A 23,759-nucleotide genomic window follows, 5' to 3' on the forward strand; every position below is an offset into this window, starting at 1 on the left:
TATTTATATTCTGAATGCATTGGGTTTTGTATGTCTAAAGTGCAATTAATCTTTACTTGCCTCACCTAATATATTATATTTCTCTGTAATTACATTGTAGACGCTTTGTTGGCGTGAACCCCGAGAGAGGAACAAAAGCTTGCCAGGCAAAGGTGGAGTCCAAGAAGACGGGGAAGCTTATCCAGAGAAAGGCAACCACTGTGAATTTGCATGTGGCCACCCTCTTAAAAAACCTCATAGACTTCGAGTGGGGCTTTATTTAATCAGGTGAAGTCAGAACATTGTGCTGTCCAACTATGTTTACATGAAGTTCTATAACTAGATGTTTGTGACGGCATTGAGTTAAGTAACCAGATGCTTGTGACAGTACAGTATTGAGTTCTGCAACCAGATGTTTGTGACAGTACAGTATTGAGTTCTGCAACCAAATGTTTGTGACAGTACAGTATTGAGTTCTGTAACAAGATGTTTATAGTGACAGCATTGAGTTCTGCAACCAAATGTTTGTGACATCACAGCATTCTGTTCTGGTCGCAGATGTTTATGTGAAATCAAAGTATTGAATTACCCAGTTTCTCTGGTGAAGCAGAAATAATGTAATTCATTGAAGATTTGATGTTATTAGCTTTAATAAAAGCATGTTTTAAGGTCATCTTTTGTTTGAGCCATTTGTTTGCTAGCAATTTTCAGCGTGTTTTTTATTTTAGAATGCACATTTTAAATTGTCAGATTTTAGTAGTTGTAAATGTAAAGATCACATTTTAGAGTACTAAAATGTTTCATAGTTTGTGAAGATTACAGCAGGAACAGTAATATAACAATATAATGGCAGCCGAAAACCTGACAGTATTATACTGTGCAGCCTATATTTTCTACAGCACAGTACTGTAGTATTTTTTACAGTAATAAACTGTTGTTTCAGATTACAGCAATCTACAGGTAAATCTAGTTGCCAGTAGTTTACTGTAAATTAACGGGGAAAGTTTTACAGTAATAAACTGTTGTTTCAGATTACAGCAGGTCCACTGTAAAATTACAGCATTCTACAGGTAAATCTAGCTGCCTGTAATTTACTGTAAATTAACGGGGAAATTTTTTACAGTGTGTATATAATATCACTTAAACTCATTCCATTTCCAAAAGCTGTAAAAAGATTTGAGGTTGTGTGTGATTCCTGAGTTAAACAGTCCCTCCATGTTTGGCTGGCACATTCCCCACATCATCATAGTCTATTATTAGAGAACAAGAACAAATTCCTGTCAATACATCATTAAAAGCAACATAATAAACAGACCAATATTTGCATTCAATTTAAATGAGCTTTTCTGATTACATAAAATTGTTCAGTGTGACATAAAACGGTTTACAATCACCTACCAAACAGGTTTCTCACATCTTCACTGACATTCCTCACATCATCATACTCCTCCTGAACTCCCTCTGAAACAAAATGTGTCTTTTATTATGAAAATGAACAAAATCTCACATTGCACTTTGTAATACACTAATAAGGACATCATCACAAATAAAATACTTTACATGCAGATATTTTCTATAATGTACTATATACTACCATACTTTATTTAGCTGCTATAATTTTGACAATAGATCACTGCACCAGACTTCAGTCTTGACAGGTATAATTTAAAGTTTAATATAGTCTGAAAACAAATCTAAACACGCACCTGTTTTATTATTGGAGAACTGTCGCATGATCACAACATCATCATAGTTTTCTGGTATGTCATCTACAAAAAAATATAGAAATAGATTAATTAATGCACAATATATATATTTATATGTATATTTATAGGTATCTAGTGTGTCTTGTTGCTCTTCTAAATGAGTTCAAAGGAAAGAGGAAATATACAGACACTTTTAAACCTTTTCAAAGTTCATGTTGTTTAATTAACAATAAGTGAAATCCCTGTGATCAGTTTACAAAGGCACTGACCTTTTGGGACTTTAGTGGTGATGACATCATCATAATGTTCAGATGAGTCTCCTACTGCAGATTTAGCTACAATCAAACAAACAAACTCACTCTCAGGTCAAACTTCATTTTAAATATATGATATACTGTATATTATATATCATACAAATATTTTTCATACTTTATTTGTAACAATGAACTAAGAATTAGTGTGCTCAAATTATATGGTTTCACTGAAAAAATATCAGCAATGATAAATAAATATTTAAAAGGAAATATTCCCATTAAAATTATGTGACAATAAATTAAGTATATCCTGCTGCAATGACTGAAGAATGTGTCCGATAAAACAGAAGCAAATGTGGATTATCTAAAGTATGTTAGGAAATTGCTTGATCTTTTTATTATTATTATTATTATTATTATTATTATTATGTGTTAAATGGTATACAGTACAGTATATAAAGGACATATTCCTATGTTAACTTGCAAGTAAATGTTTTAATTCATTGCACAAGTTTGTATGAAGCAAAATGTAACATCACTTCAGTCTTCTAACCTGAAAGAATCTCATCAGCATCCTCATACCCAGAATGCAGTTCTTCAGAAGGGACTCTTCCTGTTATTGGAAAGCAGAACCATCAGAAACATTCACAATTACAAATCAGCACACAACACTGTTTAGTCACAAACTCATACATTATTCATCCTTTTTATATTATTCAAACACGTGGATCTGCAAATCTGTTATAAATTCTGTTCATCTCTACAAATCAGGCACTATACATTCAGATTGACTGACCTCTCTGAGTGATGCTTTTATCTTTATTTGTGACCAGTCTGGGATTAATCTCCTCATAAACTGCTTCAGTCTGAGTCTTGTGTCTTCTCTTGGAAAGAACTGTGAGTGATGACAGACAAACCTGCAGTAAGCTCACAACACATGACTGATGACACGAAGAATAAGACACAAAGATACAATCTAGTTTTCATTGTGTTTGAAATGAACTACTGTAGTATGAGATATGTTGTACCTCTCCTCATCACTCTGTTCTGCTGAATCAGTATAATGAGTGGCAGTAAGAGCAGTAAGAGCACAGCTCCCAGTACAATCAAAACCACTGGAGGGATGGAGAGAGAATATACTGGTGGAGTTTGTGGACGAGTGATCAGTGAGGACAGAGATTGTGTCACATCTGTCTGTGAAACTGGAGGAAAAGTTGATGTTGTTGGGGCAGGAGTCGGGGACACAGACAAATCTGTCAATTATAAAAAAACAAAATTAGCTGCTGAAATCACAATCAAATCATGCTAATTAAGGGCTTGAATAAATACAATACATTTAAATAACACTGAAATTATATATATGGGATAAATGTTTCTCTGATAGTCAGTTTTCAACTGTTCTGAGAAAGCCATGTCTGATTCAGATCACTAAATATTTTGGTCTCACCTGCACAGGTGAGTCCAGCATCCTCTTTGTGTGAGCAGTCAGTGTGGTTATTCAGGTAGAGAGGACAGTCCCATAGGTGAATCTCATTCCCTCTGCACTCGACTCTGTTCAGCCACACAACACCTTCACCAGCACCAAAGGCTGCATTCCCATCAGCACTCAGTGCTGCTCCACAACCCAGCTGCCTGCAGACCACCTGAGCATCCCTGATGTCCCACTGATCATCACAGACTGAACCCCACACAGCGTTATGATACACCTCCAGTCTCCCCGAGCACCGGCCGTTCCCTCCACTCAGTCTCAGAGGAACATACTCTAAAATTTTGGAAAAATCAAAACCATAAACTCTTATTTGTTTGTTTGATTGTGTTTGTCGCTTCCAGATTCTTTTGTTACTGAAAACTGAATGAAGTTCTGTTCATATAAACTGTATCACAATTTGGAAAGAATGTGGCATTGTAATATGGAACTGCAATATGGTCAACAAACCCGGAACTACTTCAAAGCTGTGCATTTACACAAAACAAATCAACATTTTGTAAATTCTGTCAACCAATCAGAATCTATTGTGGCATAAGTTAATACATTACATATATATATATATATACACTCACCTAAAGGATTATTAGGAACACCATACTAATACTGTGTTTGACCCCCTTTCGCCTTCAGAACTGCCTTAATTCTACGTGGCATTGATTCAACAAGGTGCTGAACGCATTCTTTAGAAATGTTGGCCCATATTGATAGGATAGCATCTTGCAGTTGATGGAGATTTGTGGGATGCACATCCAGGGCACGAAGCTCCCGTTCCACCACATCCCAAAGATGCTCTATTGGGTTGAGATCTGTGACTGTGGGGGCCATTTTAGTACAGTGAACTCATTGTCATGTTCAAGAAACCAATTTGAAATGATTCGAGCTTTGTGACATGGTGCATTATCCTGCTGGAAGTAGCCATCAGAGGATGGGTACCGGTGGGGTCTTCTGCTGTTGTAGCCCATCCGCCTCAAGGTTGTGCGTGTTGTGGCTTCACAAATGCTTTGCTGCATACCTCGGTTGTAGCAGTGGTTATTTCAGTCAAAGTTGCTCTTCTATCAGCTTGAATCAGTCGGCCCATTCTCCTCTGACCTCTAGCATCAACAAGGCATTTTAGCCCACAGGACTGCGCATACTGGATGTTTTTCCTTTTCACACCATTCTTTGTAAACCCTAGAAATGGTTGTGCGTGAAAATCCCAGTAACTGAGCAGATTGTGAAATACTCAGATACTCCGTCTGGCACCAACAACCATGCCACGCTCAAAATTGCTTAAATCACCTTTCTTTCCCATTCTGACATTCAGTTTGGAGTTCAGGAGATTGTCTTGACCAGGACCACACCCCTAAATGCATTGAAGCAACTGCCATGTGATTGGTTGATTAGATAATTGCATTAATGAGAAATTGAACAGGTGTTCCTAATAATCCTTTAGGTGAGTGTATATATATATATATTGAATGGTAGTATGTATATACTACATGTATATATACACTCACCTAAAGGATTATTAGGAACACCTGTTCAATTTCTCATTAATGCAATTATCTAATCAACCAATCACATGGCAGTTGCTTCAATGCATTTAGGGGTGTGGTCCTGGTCAAGACAATCTCCTGAACTCCAAACTGAATGTCAGTTTGGTCCTGGTCAAGACAATCTCCTGAACTCCAAACTGAATGTCAGAATGGGAAAGAAAGGTGATTTAAGCAATTTTGAGCGTGGCATGGTTGTTGGTGCCAGACGGGCCGGTCTGAGTATTTCACAATCTGCTCAGTTACTGGGATTTTCACGCACAACCATTTCTAGGGTTTATAAAGAATGGTGTGAAAAGGAAAACATCCAGTATGCGCAGTCCTGTGAGCTGAAAATGCCTTGTTGATGCTAGAGGTCAGAGGAGAATGTACCGACTGATTCAAGCTGATAGAAGAGCAACTTTGACTGAAATAACCACTGCTACAACCGAGGTATGCAGCAAAGCATTTGTGAAGCCACAACACGCACAACCTTGAGGCGGATGGGATACAACAGCAGAAGACCCCACCGGGTACCACTCATCTCCACTACAAATAGGAAAAAGAGGCTACAATTTGCAAGAGCTCACCAAAATTGGACAGTTGAAGACTGGAAAAATGTTGCCTGGTCTGATGAGTCTCGATTTCTGTTGAGACATTCAGATAGTAGAGTCAGAATTTGGCGTAAACAGAATGAGAACATGGATCCATCATGCCTTGTTACCACTGTGCAGGCTGGTGGTGGTGGTGTAATGGTGTGGGGGATGTTTTCTTGGCACACTTTAGGCCCCTTAGTGCCAATTGGGCATCGTTTAAATGCCACGGCCTACCTGAGCATTGTTTCTGACCATGTCCATCCCTTTATGGCCACCATGTACCCATCCTCTGATGGCTACTTCCAGCAGGAGAATGCACCATGTCACAAAGCTCGAATCATTTCAAATTGGTTTCTTGAACATGACAATGACTTCACTGTACTAAAATGGCCCCCACAGTCACCAGATCTCAACCCAATAGAGCATCTTTGGGATGTGGTGGAACGGGAGCTTCGTGCCCTGGATGTGCATCCCACAAATCTCCATCAACTGCAAGATGCTATCCTATCAATATGGGCCAACATTTCTAAAGAATGCTTTCAGCACCTTGTTGAATCAATGCCACGTAGAATTAAGGCAGTTCTGAAGGCGAAAGGGGGTCAAACACAGTATTAGTTTGGTGTTCCTAATAATCCTTTAGGTGAGTGTATATATATATATACTACCATTCAAAAGTTTGGAAACACTTGACTGAAATGATTCTCACGATCTTAAATGCTTAAATTATTGAAATGAGTTTTGTAGACAAAAATATAATTGTGCCACCATATGAATTTATTTAATTATAAAACTACAATTTTATTAAAAAAAAAAAAGTTTTTGAAATGTATAACTTGGACCAAATAATAAAGAAAAGCAGCCAAAAAGTGTCCTACATAGATGGGAACTCCAATACTGTTTAAAAGGCATCCCAGGTTGATTCCTCATGAAGTTGGTTGAGAAAATGTCAAGAGTACATGTCTGCAAATTCTAGGCAAAAGGTGACTTCTTTAAAAATGCTAAAATATAACACAGTTTTATTTATTTTGGATTTTGTTTAGTCACAACACAATTCCATAAATTTTCTGTATTATTACATTTAATCTCATTATTTCATATTTTTATTAATTTTATTAATTTCTGTAAAATAAATTGTGTTATTCTGTCTACAAATCATATGAATTATTTAAGTAATTTTCCATCTGCTGGATCTCACTACACCAATATATATATATATATATATATATATATATATATATATATATATATATATATATATATGAAAAGTTGTATTTCTCATTAAACTGAAATAAACCTACTTGTACAGTGTCTCTGGTTTGGAGCTGCAGAACATGAAAGATGACTTTGAGGCGATTCATCATTTTCCTTTTCTGTGATCATAATAAGATTAAATTAAGAAATTAAATGAAAAAAAAATGTAAACACTGAGGCTAAATTTTCAATTGTTGAGTGCTTTTAGTTAAATTAAAATTTCCCCGTTTAGCCCAAAAACTTGCAGTTATTTTTCAACTGAAAAAGTTTAAATAAAACAAAAATTTACCTGAGCAGGTTATATGAGCCACCTCATCATGACGACAGTTATTCTGTCCCCAGGTTGAAGATGGACACTGCCACAGAGTTGAGTCATGTGGACGACATTTAAATTGATCCAGCCAATTTGACTTTAGTCCTTGTGAGTTACTGGGGTCACTGGTAGATCTTCCACAGTTCAGCTCTTGACAGATCAGACTTGTTGTGTCTCTGTCCATCTGGTTCCAGCATACATTACCCCATGATCCATTGTAGAAAACCTCCACATTCCCTTCACAACCATCAGTTAGTCTGATTTCTTTGAACTCTAGATAGAAAAGAATCAATCAAATAAAAAAAATCCAGCAATTGAAAAACATTATGGCTATTAGGAATACTTGGGTACCTGGATTCAATTCGACAGTTTACCTGAGCACACGACTCCTACATCCTCCTTGTGTTGACAGTCATGTTTTCCCCAGACCTGAGAAGAGCAGTTCAACAGGGACGTCTCATTCCCCTCACAGTTCACCTCATCCAGCCATATGGGTCCAGAACCAGGACCAAACCAGGCTGGTACCTGCTGGTTACTGAGGGCCACTCCACACTGCAGCTGTCTGCACACCACATGGGCATCTTTAATATCCCAGGAGTCATCACACACTGTCCCCCATGAGCCGTTGTGAAAAACTTCCAGCCTCCCTGCACAGTCTCCTCCAGAACCCACCAGCCTGATGGACCCACGACCTGAGATCACATAAATATATAGAGAGAGAAATGCATGTTAATTCATATTAATCTATTATCAGTGAATGAAAATGCCCAAATATTGTTGTTCTCACTAAGGCAGGTGATTGACAGCTGTTGTGTGGAGCTGCAGTTGAGAGTTTGTGGAGAGCTGCAGTTCCCCAGATGAGTTTCACTCCCAGAGCACTGGAAGCCCATCACACACTCATGACTGTGTTCAGGACTGGATGAAGAGGAGCTGTAGAAGTTCAGTACAGAGTCACAACCCAGCTGTCTGCAGACTACAGAGGATTCAGTGAGACTCCAGGAGTCCAGCAGAACTCTCCTCCAGACCTGATGGATGTAAACTTCCACCTCCCCCTCACACTCTCTCTCTCCAGACAACTGCACTCGCCCATCATGAAGAGCCAGAGACGAACCTGGAAAAGGAGGTTTGAAAATGTACTAAAATACATGCAGAATTCATAATAAATCATTCAAAAATGCATGTACATATACATGCAAGGACATGCAGGATTATTTAAATTATTGAGTAGGCCACATGGATACATGTATTTAGAGGGGGTGATGCAGATGATTGTTTATTTTCTTTTTATTATTACAGATACCTAGCACATGCCCACCTCTTGATGAGCAATCATTAAAAGTTCAATATCACCACCAGGTCTGCGGGTGCTCTAACAGAAACGCTGTTGTGATTACTGTATAATTAGTCTGCTTTTATATCAGAAATGCAGCAATCATTGCATTTTTACTAATTCTTGTAGTACACTTACTAGAACAGATGACTCCAACATCTCGTTTATGAGAACGTTCAGCTCGACTCCATGAAGAGATGGGACATTGTGAGAGTCGTGTTTCATTCCCCTGACAATCAAACACATCAGCCCAGATTTCACCACTTCCCTCTCCAAACCAGTCTGCTCCCACAACAGACACAGCAATCCCACAATTCAGCTGCCTACAGAGGACACTGGCAGCTCTCATATCCATACATCCATCACATACGGTGCCCCACTCATTGAAATACTGACGCTCTACTCTTCCAGAACAGACGTCAGGGCCATTTACCAGTTTGAGCGCTATGTAACCTAACCACAGATCAGAGAGATTACAGTAGTTACAAGAATAAAGCAGTATAAAACTGTATGTACACATAATGCAATATATAACTAATTTATCATGGAAGATTATAATGTATCAAAAATTAAATAAATAGGGACATTGATACTTAACCAGAACATATTAGTCCCACGTTGCTAACACTGGTGCAATTATATCTGTGTGAAGATACTGAACAGGATGAAATCTGAGATTCGTTGCCTCTACACTGAATCTCTTCTGTCCACATCTGACCCTCTCCTTTGCCAAAAGCAGCTGCTCCCAGCACCTGTACAGGAGCCCCACAATCCAGCTCTCTACACACAACCTCTGCATCCTGCTGGTCAAAGGCAGCATCACACACTGAAACCCACGTGTTCTCATGAAGTATCTCTACTCTCCCAGAACACAGATGAGGTCCAGCAGCAAGTCTGGAACGTTTGTGACCTGTTTATATTAAATAACAAAATGTACACAGGAGACAAAAACGCATAGTGTTTTATTTTTTGTTTGTTTTTTTAAAGGTTCTAAATGTGTGACAATATGGATTTATCTTATATAGAGTATACTGTATAATCTGCAATAATTACAACAAGTCTTGATTTCATAGTGAATCTGGCAAAATAATATTATTAGCATTATTCACCTGAACAGATGACCCCAGCATCATAGTTGTGAGTACAAATAGGTAAATTCCATCCAGATGATCCACAGTTCTTTAGTGACGACTCTGATCCAGTACATAATACAAGACTCATCCAGATTGGTCCTGATCCTGGTCCAAATTGAGCATCACCCAAAGCGTCTACAGGTTCCCCACAGTCCAGTTCTCTACACACCACTGCAGCATCAGTCATATCCCAACCTGCATCACACACTGTTCCCCACTGACCTCTGTGAAGAATCTCCACTCTACCAGCACAGGGACTGTTACCATTAACCAGTCTCACATTTTTTGGGTCTAAATAAGAAAGAAATACAATGATAGAAAAAAGGAGGGATTTCAGACATATTTACAGGACATTACTCACATACTAATTTAATTCTTACCAGCACACAGAAGCCCCTCATAATTTTCATGGGAGCAGTTGTTTTTGATTGAAGATGATCTTGGACAGAATGAAATCTGAGATTCATTTCCTCTACACTGAATCTCTTCTGTCCACATCTGACCCTCTCCTTTGCCAAAAGCAGCTGCTCCCAGCACCTGTACAGGAGCCCCACAGTCCAGCTCTCTACACACAACCTCTGCATCCTGCTGGTCAAAGGCAGCATCACACACTGAAACCCACGTCTTCTCATGAAGAATCTCTACTTGTCCAGAGCAATGAGAATTTCCAATAAGCCTGATGCCTGAGTAGTAAGAGAAAACAAGTTTAATATATACTGCACTGTTTTCATAGAAGGCAAAACAAATGTATTTACAATATAAACTTTGTCATATGCAATGATAAATAATTTCATAAACAATGATAATTCAAAGTTGTCTACATAAGCATCATAAAGAAGAGAGAAACAAAAACATACTTAATAAAAACTGTTTACAATCATTTAAAAACACTCACTAGAGGCCTTTTAGTTCCTGTCATAAACATTGGGTATTGACAGCATTACATTCAATAATCAAAAGATTCATGGGGGGTTAATATAAGGCAGGTACAGGCAGCTCACCTGAGCAGATGACACCAGCATCTTTATTATGATCACAGTCAAAAGCACCCCAATCTACTGATCCACAGTTCTTTAGTGTGGACTCTGATCCAGTACATAATGTTCGATTCATCCAGATTGGTCCTGATCCTGGTCCAAAATGAGCAACACTCAGAGAATCTACAGGTTCTCCACAGTCCAGTTCTCTACACACCACTGCAGCATCAACCATATCCCAGGAAAAACCACACACTGTTCCCCACTGACCTCTATGATGAACCTCCACTCTACCAGCACATGGACTGTTACCATTCACCAGTCTCACATTCACACTGTCTGTATATATTGAAAAGTAAGAATGAGAGATGGACAGAGGTAGAGAGTGAGAAACAAAGAATCACACAAAGAGACAAATCTAGTATGAAACTCAATTAATGTTCAGTCTGGACTCAGGGGACTCGACATTTTATTTACAACCTATTGCAAATAATGGTCGATGCTATTAATGCTCCGTTGCAAATTGTGGCAGATATTATTTGCACCCCAATTTAAATATTAACAAGCAGTATAGGGACATCACTGCAGCATGTTTATTGTGTGTGTGTGTGTGTGTGTGTGTGTGTGTGAGCATGTATTTATCACTTTGTGGGGACCAAATGCCCCCATAAGGACAGAAAACCCAAATTTTTGACGTTGTGGGGATATTTTGTTGGTCCCCATGAGGAAAACAGCTTATAAATCATTATAAATTATGTTTTTTGAAAATGTAAAAATGCAGAACGTTTTCTGTGAGGGTTAGGTTTAGGGTTAGGGGATAGAATACAAAGATTGTACAGTATAAAAAACATTATGTCTATGTAAAGTCCCCAAAAAACATGGAAACCCAATGTGTGTGTGTGTGTGTGTGTGTGTGTGTGTGTGTGTGTGTGTGTGTGTGTGTGTGTGTGTGTGTGTGTCAATTTATTGTATTTGGAGACCCACAGAAATCGCACCCCACCGCTAAATCAAACCTACAAAAAGTAACCATGATTTTTATTAGAGTAACTATAGTTTACACTTACATTATATTACATTTATTCATTTGACAGGTGATTTTATCCAAATCGATTTACAAAAGAGGAATAATACATCATGAGCGATTCATATTAAGGAAAGAGCAGTATGAGAAATCCTGAATAAAAAGTTTCAATTGAATCAGAATAACAGTATCCAAGTCAAATTAGAATGCAACAAGAAAATCAGAAAAAATATATAAAAAATTGTTATGAGCGCATGGTTAAATGCTCATGGAAAAGGTTTAATCAAGGTGTTTGTAGTAAAACCACAATAACCATAAAATTAACCATAGTTATTACAGTCATGGTTTCTACAATATTATGATAGTAAAACCATGATTAATTTCTTTTAGGGTTTAACCCAACCTCTAATCAAAAGATTAATACAAATCTAGACATGATCGATGCCAGCCGCAGTAGACAGACATCACCTCTTGTACAAAATTCCCCACCGCACGCATGCGCGAGTCGAACTTGTTCAGACTTGTCTGATGTATGCGCAAAAAGTTTCATTCGGCAGCATCCAGCGCACGGAGTTTCCTGGCATTGTTTCATTTCTAAAAGTCTTTCTTCTTACGTAAGTAAAGATATTTAATGTCATTGTAGATGGTTTTTTGAGAGTGTCAGAGCGTGATTCAGTTTATTTTACCTCAGAAATATTATTGTGTCAATATACATACAATCAGGCGCAGTGCTGGCGCGTATTTAACGAGTCATCATCTTATATTTGTTAACAATGTTTATTCATATGAAAAAAGGGAGTTGCTTGCATGTTGATTCAAATATTTGTCTTATCGGCATATTAATAATGGTACAAAGAGTGCACGGGAGTGCTAGAGCAGCGCACACACTTTGTAATCTGACACCTCTTGTTAGCTGCAGCGGTCTGCATTTAGAATATATATATTTCTATAAGGTTTGCTTTAACTTAATACTACTTTAACCTCTCCATGTATATGTATACAGGTACTATCTGTGTATATTCTGTCATGTCATATTGTCATTTATGTTTATCATCCTTATTTTGTTCTCTTACAGAAACCACTTTTATATATATCCACGCAAACCTGTCTACGACTTGCACTTTTGTGGCTTAATAAATATTGAGAATGGACAAGTTCACTCTGGAGTAGCTGCAGTTCTTTCTAACCGAAGAATTAGGCCAGTTGAGTTCCAACCATCCCACTGCGTGCAGAATATCTCACACCCCTCCTACCTCAAAGAAGGGAAAGTACGCAACAGAATCTGCCCCTTACACAGATCAAACCCTTCTCTGAACCTGCCAACGGTCGACACTGCGAGGAAATCAGCCTCAATGTTAATTTTTATTTATTAGAGGTAGAATTAAAGGAAATATTAAGAGAGGAAAAAGGATATGCATAAGAGTGGGACAAAAAGCAGATTCGAACCCGGGTCGAATCACGCTGAATTTTTATTAATTTAAGTTTATTTGAAAATGTTCATGATCCTGCACACATCAGTCCTAATACAAGTTGATTCAATGGGTTAAAATGTGACTAATAAAATAAATATCTGTGTGTTGTAACTCCTACCTGCACACACCAGTCCAACGTTGTTTTCATGTGAACAGTTGTTTTCATTTGATGTTGATTTTGGACAGAGATGAACCTGAGATTCATTTCCTCTACACTGAATCTCTTCTGTCCACATCTGACCCTCTCCTTTGCCAAAAGCAGCTGCTCCCAGCACCTGTACAGGAGCCCCACAGTCCAGCTCTCTACAAACAACCTCTGCATCCTGCTGGTCAAAGGCAGCATCACACACTGAAACCCACGTGTTTCCATAACGTATCTCTAATCTCCCAGAGCAGCGAGAACCTCCGACCAGCCTGACGCCTGTAAAAAGAATATAGAGCATGGAACATTTTAAAAACAGAGTTCAAATACAGTTTATGTGATAAGATGAAATTTTGAGCTTACCTGCGCAAAAGACTCCAGCATCTTTACTGTGATCACAGTCATAAGGCGATTCTACTAATCCACAGTTTTTCAGTGTGGACTCTGATCCTGTACACATTGAATTATTCATCCAGATTGGTCCTGATCCTGGTCCAAAATGAGCATCACCCAAAGCATCTACAGGTTCTCCACAGTCCAGTTCTCTACACACCACTGCAGCATCAGCCATATCCCAACCTTGATCACACACTGTTCTCCACTGACCTCTATGAAGGACCTCCACTCTACCAGCACAGGGACTGTTACCACCAACCAATCTCACATTCATTATGTCTGTCAATGTCAGAGAAAGAAAAAGAGAGGGAAAGAGTGAATGAAGACTGAAAGTTTATTCTAAAATTAAATACAAATTTGCTCTGTTGATATTTTATTGAACTCACCGGAACACAGCAATCCAATGATGTTGTCATGAGAACAGTTGCTTTTGATTGATGGTGACTTTGAACAGAGATGAAATCTGAGATTCATTTCCTCTACACTGAATCTCATCTGTCCACATCTGACCCTCTCCTTTGCCAAAAGCAGCTGCTCCCAGCACCTGTACAGAAGCCCCACAGTCCAGCTCTCTACAAACAACCTCTGCATCCTGCTGGTCAAAGGCAGCATCACACACTGAGACCCACGTCTTCTCATGAAGAATCTCTAATTTACCAGAGCAGCGAGAACCTCCAACAAGTCTGACTCCTGAAAAAACAAAACAAAATTTATTTTTAACAATAACAAAATTATTATAAACTTCATATTTCAAGGATTCTCAAGATCATGATTATTAAGTAAACATTTTAAATAAAAATATATAAAATAAAAAAATTAAATATAAGAATAAAAAATGTCCAACTTGTTGTAATGGATGAGGAGAAATACATTTTCAGTTAATAAGATAGAGAAGATTTGTTGAAGTTTACCTGAGCAGATGATTCCAGCATCTCTACTATGATCACAGTTGTGTTTACCCCATCCTGCCGATCCACAGTTCTTCAGTGTCGACTCTGATCCAGTACACATGACAAGACTCATCCAGATTGGTCCTGATCCTGGTCCAAATTGAGCATCACGCAGAGCATCAACAGGTTTTCCACAGTCCAGTTCTCTACACACCACTGCAGCATCAGCCATATCCCAAAAGTCATCACACACTGTTCCCCACTGACCTCTATGAAGAACCTCCACTCTACCAGCACAAGGACTGTTACCATCAACCAACCTCACATTTATACTTTCTAAATATTGAAAAAAACAATGAGAGAGAGAGGAATGAAGGGAAAGACAGATTTTCACATTTATTAGCAGATATAGAGTTTATGACTGTTCAATGTATTTTCTTAATTCACATGTGATTGTTGTGTGGTTGTGGAATATTTAAATATATTTACAATGGTTATTATTATTATTATTATTATTATTATTATTCAGCGATCACATGTAATTAAATTAAATAATTAAAACTTATCACACTTTCATTTGTTCACACGTTATTATCATGTGTTCACATTTCACACAATGCGCTTGTTAATAAATATCTCTGCAACATAAGATGAATAAAGATGATTTTTAAGTGAAGTCGGAAAATGCAAGACCATAATTTCTTGATAAAGTATTGAAATACTTACCAGCTCTGATGAGATATACCACTGAGGACAGTAAAATGAGTGTCAGACATCTCTCCATATTCTTCTGCTCTACTAATACTTTGTTTATTCAGTACCAGCTTCTCCTCACTACTGATGAAACAGAAGTACTGGGGTCTTCTGAGCCCTTAATAAGAGAAAAAGATATCAAACACCCTCCAATCACACTCACTATCACCTTATTAGACAGAACAGAGGAAACTATCAAAGAACTTCAGTGACGAATCAGAAGAGGTATTTCTGATTTTCTCCATATACATCAAAAACGTCAGTGCTGATCAGGGATTCTTCGCCCCACCCATGAAGATGCCTCACAAAGGGGAGTCTCTCTCACACACACACACACACACACACACACACACACACACACACTATATTTAGAGAAGTAGTGACTGTAGTATTGACTTACAGGATACAGGAAACACTCCAGTTTATACACATCAAAGCCAAACACCTGCAGATACGAGATAGAAGCTCTGATAACTAACTGCTAAATAACATATTGGCATGTTATTAAAACAGTAAACTCGACCATTTAAATCATTCATGATTTAAAAAATGTATAATCCAGTTTTATTAGTAAACAGACGCTTACCAAGACCACAGTATATGACCTAAACTTTTTTAAACAAGTGAGTGGCAAAATAGACTAAATACAACATAAATAATAATTACTTTTTCGAAAACACATTATATATATATATATATATTGCAAACTCATTTCTATTCCATTTTTTTTTTTTACAATATACTTTTAACGTGAAAGTATTTCATTATTTCTCTCAGAAGATGAGGCAGAAAGACCATAAATCTTTCAGTGAAGATGATGAGGTTGTTCTTCACCTTCTGACCAGCAGATGGCGCCAATGTGTAATTAACATATTTCATTTATTAATAAGATCATTAAAGTGTATTGATTCAGATTGTTTGCATGTGTTTTTCTTCCAAAGCATCTGAGATCTCCTATTAGTTTTGCAACATCAGCTGTGTTACTTTCTTCCAGAGAGTGGCATCAACAGACCAAGATTTATAAACCGTTAGATCTGTAACTTCGAATGTGTCTAAGAATAGTTATTCTATTTATAAGTAATAATAATAATTTTAACAATAATAATAATAATAAAAACTGATGAACATCACTTGAATAGATTTTCACGTTTTGTTCTACAACATAAGTTACACACAGTTAATAGCAAGGTATTTTTGGCCCCCTGACTGAATATTTTGACCCCTTTCCTATAAAAAACATACAGTTTAGAAATTCTTGAACACTTTGGTTCAGTTAGCTAAAAATAAAGCCAAGTTGTATAACAGAAGACTGTGTCAGTGCCAGATTTGTATTCTGTTTGTATATGCATATATACATTAACAGACCACTGCAAAAAGATCAGTTTATCTGGATTTAATATTTATAGGTATATGTTTGCGTTTGAGAGAAAAAATTTACATTTTTGTTTTATTCTATAAACTACTGAAAACAATTCTCCCAAATTCCAAATAAAAATATTGTTATTAAGAGCAGAGGTTTTCAATTGGAGAGGTGCGCCTCCCCTGGAGGGCGCCAGAGAGCCCCAGGGGAGACGCAGTGTGGGGGAAAACAACAATGGTTCATGTCTGTACACATCTGTCCTGCTAGCTTGCATGTTAATGTGTGTGTTATGCATATGCGTGTAGCAAAATTAATCTCTTTGTAGTGACTGAGTTTCCCCACCTCTCTCGAAAGGCTATGAACGTCCTCATCCCCTTCCCCAGAGATGGGACCAAGTCACACATGTGCAAGTCTCAAGTAAGTCTCAAGTCTTAACCTTCAAGTCTCAAGTAAGTCCCAAGTATTTTTTTCTTGGGCAAGTCAAATCCAAGTCAAGTCACAGGCTATGTCAAGTCAAGTCCAAGTCAAGTCACCTTATTATTGTAATTTTACCTGCAGAATCTGATCATAATAAAGTGAAAAGACAAGATATAAGTAACTGTCAGTAAATTACAATACTCATGTTCAGTAAAATACATCATGGAATCAAACAAAATTGTAACTTCATAAAATTATTTATTTTTCACTTCTGCCAACAGTGTTTGAAATGTTTTAAATTTTCAACATTGAGTCCATAAAACATATAACAGCTTAACATCCAACAGACTCCTCTCTGAACACCTCCCTCTCTCTCTCTCTCTCAAACACAGTTACATACATTAAACTTTGTTACATTTCTCCTCTCTCTCTCACACACACACTCTCTCTCACACTCTCTCTCTCTCTCACACACACACTTTCTCTCTCTCACACACACACTCTCTCTCCCACACCCTCTCTCACACACTCTCTCTCACACACTCTCTCTCTCTCTCTCTCACACACACTCTCTCTCCCACACCCACACTCACTCACTCACTCTCGCGCTCGCGCTCACACACACACACACACACACACACACACTCACTCTCTCACACACTCTCTCTCCCACACCCACACTCACTCACTCACTCACACACACACACACTCACTCTCGCGCTCTCACACTCCCACACACACACACACACTCAGAGTATATCCATAAGCCTATTTTTGCAATGTCTGTGAGTGGGAAACGTTGAGGTACCAGCGCGCGTGAACGTCATGGCAACGTACAAAACAAAGTACCTCGCGCGGAAAACACTTAAATGCGCGTAACTAACGTAAATCAAGCAGGCTAGTATGCAGCATAAGCCACGAAGTGTTGGCGAAATAAAAAATTAATGGACAGATTTTTTTTTTCCAGAAAACTTCTTGCACAAAATAAATTCAAGCACTTTCAAGGACCTGTATATGTATGTTTATTTTCAAGAACTTTCCAGGGCCTTGAATTTTATTTTTCAGATTCACAAACTTTCAAGGATTTCAAGGACCCGTGGGAACCCTGCTATTATTACATTAGCTAACTACCAACTAACCAGATAAAATTAACAAATTGACAAGCACTTACTGGTAAGAATGGCTCTTCAAATGGCGGACGAAATTGGAGGTTGTCGTCTGGCTGTCCGCGATCTTAACGTTGCATGTCTTGCAAAGCGCTGTTCGTCTTTTACCATCTTGATAATCATTTTTGAAGCCGAAAACGATGACCCTCGGTAACGTTACCCCTCCGGCTGACATGTTGATGGGTTATCTGATCTAAGTGGGCGTGGTGTGCGTAAGGTACGAGAGGGCATGGCTGATGATAGCCTATAGTGTCGTGATCCAGTCATGACAAAACTATTCTCAGCCTGCGCTCCAGCTGGATCAACTTTATTTTTTAAAATAATTTATATATTTTATATTCAAACTGAAAACATGATGTGATTAACACTCAAGTCATTCAAGTCTTCGTCTCTCAAGTCAAGTCAAGTCCCGAGTCTTTAACTTCCAAGTCCGAGTCAAGTCTCAAGTATTTTATTTTTTGTCAAGTCAAGTCACAAGTCATAAAAATAGCGACTCGAGTCGACTCGAGTCCAAGTCACCAAGTCACAAGTCCCCATGTCTGCCTTCCCCTCCACTTACTTATGTGAGTGCTTTTTTTCCGCTTTGACCCTGCTTAAAAGCAAATACCGATCAAGGCTGCAGGTGGAGGACGATTTACGTTTCTTCCTTTCTACCGTGCAGTCCCGCATCAAATAGTCGGACTCGTTGTTCCCACTGATGTAGGGGTGATGAAAATGGCAAAATCTTTTTTTTTTTTTTTTTTGCTTAACGCAAGCCTATATGGAAGTGATTTTTACGCTTTTTTTATACTGTGACAAAACTGCGCTGCCCATCTTGCTGATGTTGTTTGATGTCTGATGTTGATGTTTCAAAGTTGAATTGGCTTAAATCAGTGTTTCCCAACCACTGTGCCACATGCCGTGAAAGATTGTCAGGTGTGCCGTGTAAAATTATCAAATTCCACAAAATAAATAAATGTATGAAAATAATAATAATAATATCAGGGATCTAAACGCCTCACCTTTCGGAGAAATTTTGAAACCACAATCGGTCACTTTTGTGATTGTGAAGAGCAATGATTAATGTGCAAAACTGTCCATCAATGTACACTTCAATGTATGCAAATTATTGCATTTGAATTAGTTAACGCCTAATTTGCATATCAATGTGGCGATTGTGATGACGTTATTAGACACAAATTTTACTGTATTCACCTGTAGTTTCTCCATTAAGTACATTATCCTGAATGGCCATAATATTTTGCCTTAACTTATTCCATTAGCTGCTCATGAGTCATGCATGTTAGCAAGACACAAGTTAACTAAATTTGTCTTTTGGCTAATTACCTGTAAAGTTGAGGCACTGTAGCTTAATCTTTTGTTCATCACCACTCACCTCCACACAAGACAAGAAAACACAACTGGGATAGGAGCTGGGAGGGACTGTCTGTGTGTCTGATGTGCTGATGTGTGCTGAGAGAGAGAGAGAGAGAGAGAGAGAGAGAGAGAGAGAGAGAGAGAGAGAGAGAGAGAGGGAGGGCGGGCATCGGAACTTGACAAAGTCTCATCTCCCGACCTGATATTTGGATTTTTTATTCAATAAATATATTTATATATATATATATATATATATATTTATTTAAAAACATTTTTTAAAAAAGCACCCCAGAAAAAAGGGCACTTTCTCTCGAGGAAGAAAAAGGGCAGGTGCCCAAACCCCATTTGATGTCTATGTGTGCACGTGCCTGCTAATGTATGCATGTGCTGTTGAACAAACATTCAGTAAAGTATTTGAACTGATTCCTGCCTGCTTTCTGTGTTCTGACCAACAACCCAGGGTGAGAACTATAGCCTCCTAAGCGCCTGGGGTCCTTTCTCTCACACAGTTACTGAAAAACAATAATTATTATTACCTGAACACACGACTCCTACATCCTCCATGTGTTGACAGTCATGTTTTCCCCAGACCTGAGAAGAGCAGTTCCACAGGGACATCTCATTCCCCTCACAGTTCACCTCATCCAGCCATATGTGTCCAGAACCAGGACCAAACCAGGCTGGAACCTGCTGGTTACTGAGGGCCACTCTACACTGCAGCTGTCTGCACACCACATGGGCATCTTTAATATCCCAGGAGTCATCACACACTGTCCCCCATGAGCCGTTGTGAAAAACCTCCAGCCTCCCTGCACAGTCTCCTCCAGAACCCACCAGCCTGATGGACCCATGACCTGAGATCAGATATACAGAGAGACAGAACATACACATTGCACATACACATTAATGACTACTGATGAAAATGTCCAGATATTGCTGTTCTCACTAAGGCAGGTGATTGACAGCTGTTGTGTGGAGCTGCAGTTGAGAGTTTGTGGAGAGCTGCAGTTCCCCAGATGAGCTTCACTCCCAGAGCACTGGAAGCCCATCACACACTCATGACTATGTTCAGGACTGGATGAAGAGGAGCTGTAGAAGTTCAGCACAGAGTCACAGCCCAGCTGTCTGCAGACCACAGAGGATTCAGTGAGACTCCAGGAGTCCAACAGAACTCTCTTCCAGACCTGATGGATGTAAACTTCCACCTCCCCCTCACACTCTCTCTCTCCAGACAACCTCACTCCCCCATCATGAAGAGCCAGAGATGAATCTGAGGGATTGATGTGACATTTAAATATTAATAGTACTATTCTCCCATAAAACTATAATTTTATCATAGTAATGTACTACTCTACAAAAAACTGTACTTTAAGATCACAGTGTCTACATATTTGAGTTTTTTCATATTAAATGTAAATATGAAGAGCATATATTTGTCATTCAGTATTTATCTCAATGAAAGTGTACTATGAATTAAATAAAAAAATAGTCACCCAAAACTGTGAAAATGATGTAATCTTTTTCTCACCTAAATGTTGTTCCAAACCCATGAAGGTAAATGGTGATTTAAGCAAAATTCTGCCAAACATCTCCATTTGCATTCTACATAAGTAAGAATGTCATACAGGTGTGGAACAACGCAAGGGTGAAAAAATAATGAAATAATTTTAATTTCTTGGCAAATTGCCCCTTTAATATCATGATTTATAGAGTGTAGTGTGCTTACTAGAGCAGATGACTCCAACATCTCGTCTATGAGAACGTTCAGCTCGACTCCATGAAGAGATGGGACATTGTGAGAGTTGTGTTTCATTCCCATGACAATCAAACACATCAGCCCAGATTTCACCACTTCCCTCTCCAAACCAGTCCGCTTCCACAACAGACACAGCAATCCCACAATTCAGCTGTCTACAGAGGACACTGGCAGATTTCATATCCATCCAGGAGTGTAAAGTAACGAATTCTAAAAACTCACGTTACTGTAATTAAGTAGTTTTCCTCGAGAATTTTACTTTTTTTAAGTAGTTTCATTTTTTTTTTATACTTTTACTTTAGTACATTTTAAGTGCTGTTACTGTACTTTTAATGTGCTAGTTTCCCACCGTCTGTGTTAGATACTTCCCTGTCCTGATTGTTTTTTTATCCATCAACATGATTTGCTAGGGAGAGTTTTGTGACTCCTGTCAAATCAAATCATGTAATAAACTTGAACAGCAGTTGCAGATCTGCCGCCAACTGTTGTGGATGTGGAGGATGCCTTAAACACATTTCAACACATTTTCAAACATAATCCTGCCTCTAATTTGAAGAAACATATCAAGGTAAATGTAATATTTCTGCTTACTAGATTCTGTGTGTCTATCACTGAGATTATTGGGTTGATGTGAGAGATTAAGGCAATATTATCAATATGGCTGGGCGATAAAACAATCTTGTTGTTTTCCTGAAAAAGACAGATGTCCTTGATAACAACCTCCACTTGGCAAAATCAGGACGTGCAGGTAATCACAGCTAGCAGTGCTGATTTAGGGCAATATAGCATGATTGTGAGTGTGATATTGCTTATATACAACGGTTCAATGAACAAGTAAATGTAAAAACAAAAAAAGTAAGAGTAAGGTCATAAAAACATTTGTGCATGGAACTAGTTTATTACGCGGCGGATCAGAATCTGCTCTTGCTGGTTCAAACCAAATGATGCGTCCAAACATTCGTTAGTTATTATAAAATGTCACTCCAGAAATAGTATCACCGCTTGTGCTGTTTCTACCAAGTTATTGGATAAACAAGGATGGATGGATGTGTGTGAGAGAGAGAGAAAGAGAGAGAGAGAGACACCTCTCTGTTGCCACACCCAACCAGAGATGCTGTCAGCTTTCTGATGATCAGCTTTATCAATGGAAAAATAGCAGTCCAAGCAGGGGTAATTCTACATATTTTGCAGTAGCCTGTGCGCAAAAGTCATTCACTTGACAAACTGCAATGTCCTCCATTTTAAACAGCGTGTCCACTCCAATGTGAAAGTCCGATAAGAGGAAAGCGCCTTCAGTTTGTGTAATTAATCAGTCTGTTGTGTCTCTCAGCTGTGATGAGCCGTAATGCTGAAGTTGTTAGTTTAAAGCCATTTAAAGCTATTTCCTATTACATATACAAGCGATCATATAGTGCTGTATTGTAAACACTGGCTGAAGCGGATTCACTTCACATCACCTAATTGGCTTATATTATCTTTTGCCACCAACTGCTGGCTAACGTAAGTTATGTAAAAAAAAAATACATGTAATAAAATGACAAACCACAGCTCTTAACAGATCTGCGCTGCTCTAAAACTTTAGTTTAGAATGGCATGAATACAAGCGGAGTGATATAACAACCACTAACTTTTTGAACTGTTGCCTTCTGGCGACGCTTCAGATCTCTGAGCACCAAAATCGTCAGGCACAGGAACAGTTATTTCCCTTATGCTATCCATCTCATGAACAGTTCAAATTGCCCCATTGAGCAATAATTGTGTGCCATACAATTTTAGTCTTTTTTTATATTTATCCAACACATCTACCTCTTCTGCCATTTCATTCAAAAATAAAATGCACTGTACATAACAGATTTGTATTAGTATTGCACTATATATGTGTATGTGCATATCTATATATGTGTGTGTCTGTGTGCGTATAATAATTTTATTATTATCTATGTCTTGCTGCTGTTTTTTTTATTGTTTTTTGTATTGCTGTGCACTAGAAGCTCCTGTCACAGAGACAAATTCCTTGTATGTGTAAACTACTTGGCAATAAAGCTGATTCTTTTTCTGATACACACACACACACACACACAGTGAGGCATTCATGTGCTGATAGTGCTAGACCATCAGTGCTTATGGAATATCTCTCAAACTACAAACCGGTGACAGAGTGTTGGGTGCCCAAGTCTCATCGAAGACTATCCCATAGCGTTGCACTGCTGCCACACGATTGGCTGATTAGATAAATCATATGAATAATGTAGGTGTACAGGTGTACCTAATAAAGTGGTCGGTGATTGTGTGTGTGTGAGTGTACATATATACACTCACCTAAAGGATTATTAGGAACACCATACTAATACTGTGTTTGACCCCCTTTCGCCTTCAGAACTGCCTTAATTCTACATTGATTCAACAAGGTGCTGAAAGCATTCTTTAGAAATGTTGGCCCATATTGATAGGATAGCATCTTGCAGTTGATGGAGATTTGTGGGATGCACAT

General features: G+C 38.4%; 1 protein-coding gene across 1 annotated transcript in view; it reads right to left on the reverse strand.

Moving 5' to 3' along the window:
• Positions 1-223: 223 nt before the first annotated feature.
• The window catches only part of LOC127637388 (scavenger receptor cysteine-rich type 1 protein M130-like), a 107,766-nt gene continuing 84,230 nt past the window's right edge, over positions 224-23,759 (reverse strand). Inside the window, exons 2-19 of the mRNA XM_052118420.1 lie at positions 13,151-13,307; positions 10,564-10,878; positions 9,943-10,245; positions 9,539-9,853; positions 9,028-9,339; positions 8,568-8,882; positions 7,887-8,210; positions 7,474-7,791; positions 7,076-7,372; positions 6,834-6,905; positions 3,387-3,701; positions 2,968-3,192; positions 2,736-2,834; positions 2,493-2,552; positions 1,955-2,020; positions 1,686-1,748; positions 1,378-1,440; positions 224-1,229 (exon numbers count right to left, since the gene is read on the reverse strand). Coding sequence (XP_051974380.1) covers positions 1,180-1,229; positions 1,378-1,440; positions 1,686-1,748; positions 1,955-2,020; positions 2,493-2,552; positions 2,736-2,834; positions 2,968-3,192; positions 3,387-3,701; positions 6,834-6,905; positions 7,076-7,372; positions 7,474-7,791; positions 7,887-8,210; positions 8,568-8,882; positions 9,028-9,339; positions 9,539-9,853; positions 9,943-10,245; positions 10,564-10,878; positions 13,151-13,268 — 3,630 coding nt within the window. The 5' untranslated portion in view covers positions 13,269-13,307 and the 3' untranslated portion in view covers positions 224-1,179. The remainder of the gene's footprint in view (positions 1,230-1,377; positions 1,441-1,685; positions 1,749-1,954; positions 2,021-2,492; positions 2,553-2,735; positions 2,835-2,967; positions 3,193-3,386; positions 3,702-6,833; positions 6,906-7,075; positions 7,373-7,473; positions 7,792-7,886; positions 8,211-8,567; positions 8,883-9,027; positions 9,340-9,538; positions 9,854-9,942; positions 10,246-10,563; positions 10,879-13,150; positions 13,308-23,759) is intronic.

This window comes from Xyrauchen texanus, chromosome 45 (genome assembly GCF_025860055.1).
Source record: "Xyrauchen texanus isolate HMW12.3.18 chromosome 45, RBS_HiC_50CHRs, whole genome shotgun sequence".
NCBI lineage: Eukaryota > Metazoa > Chordata > Actinopteri > Cypriniformes > Catostomidae > Xyrauchen > Xyrauchen texanus.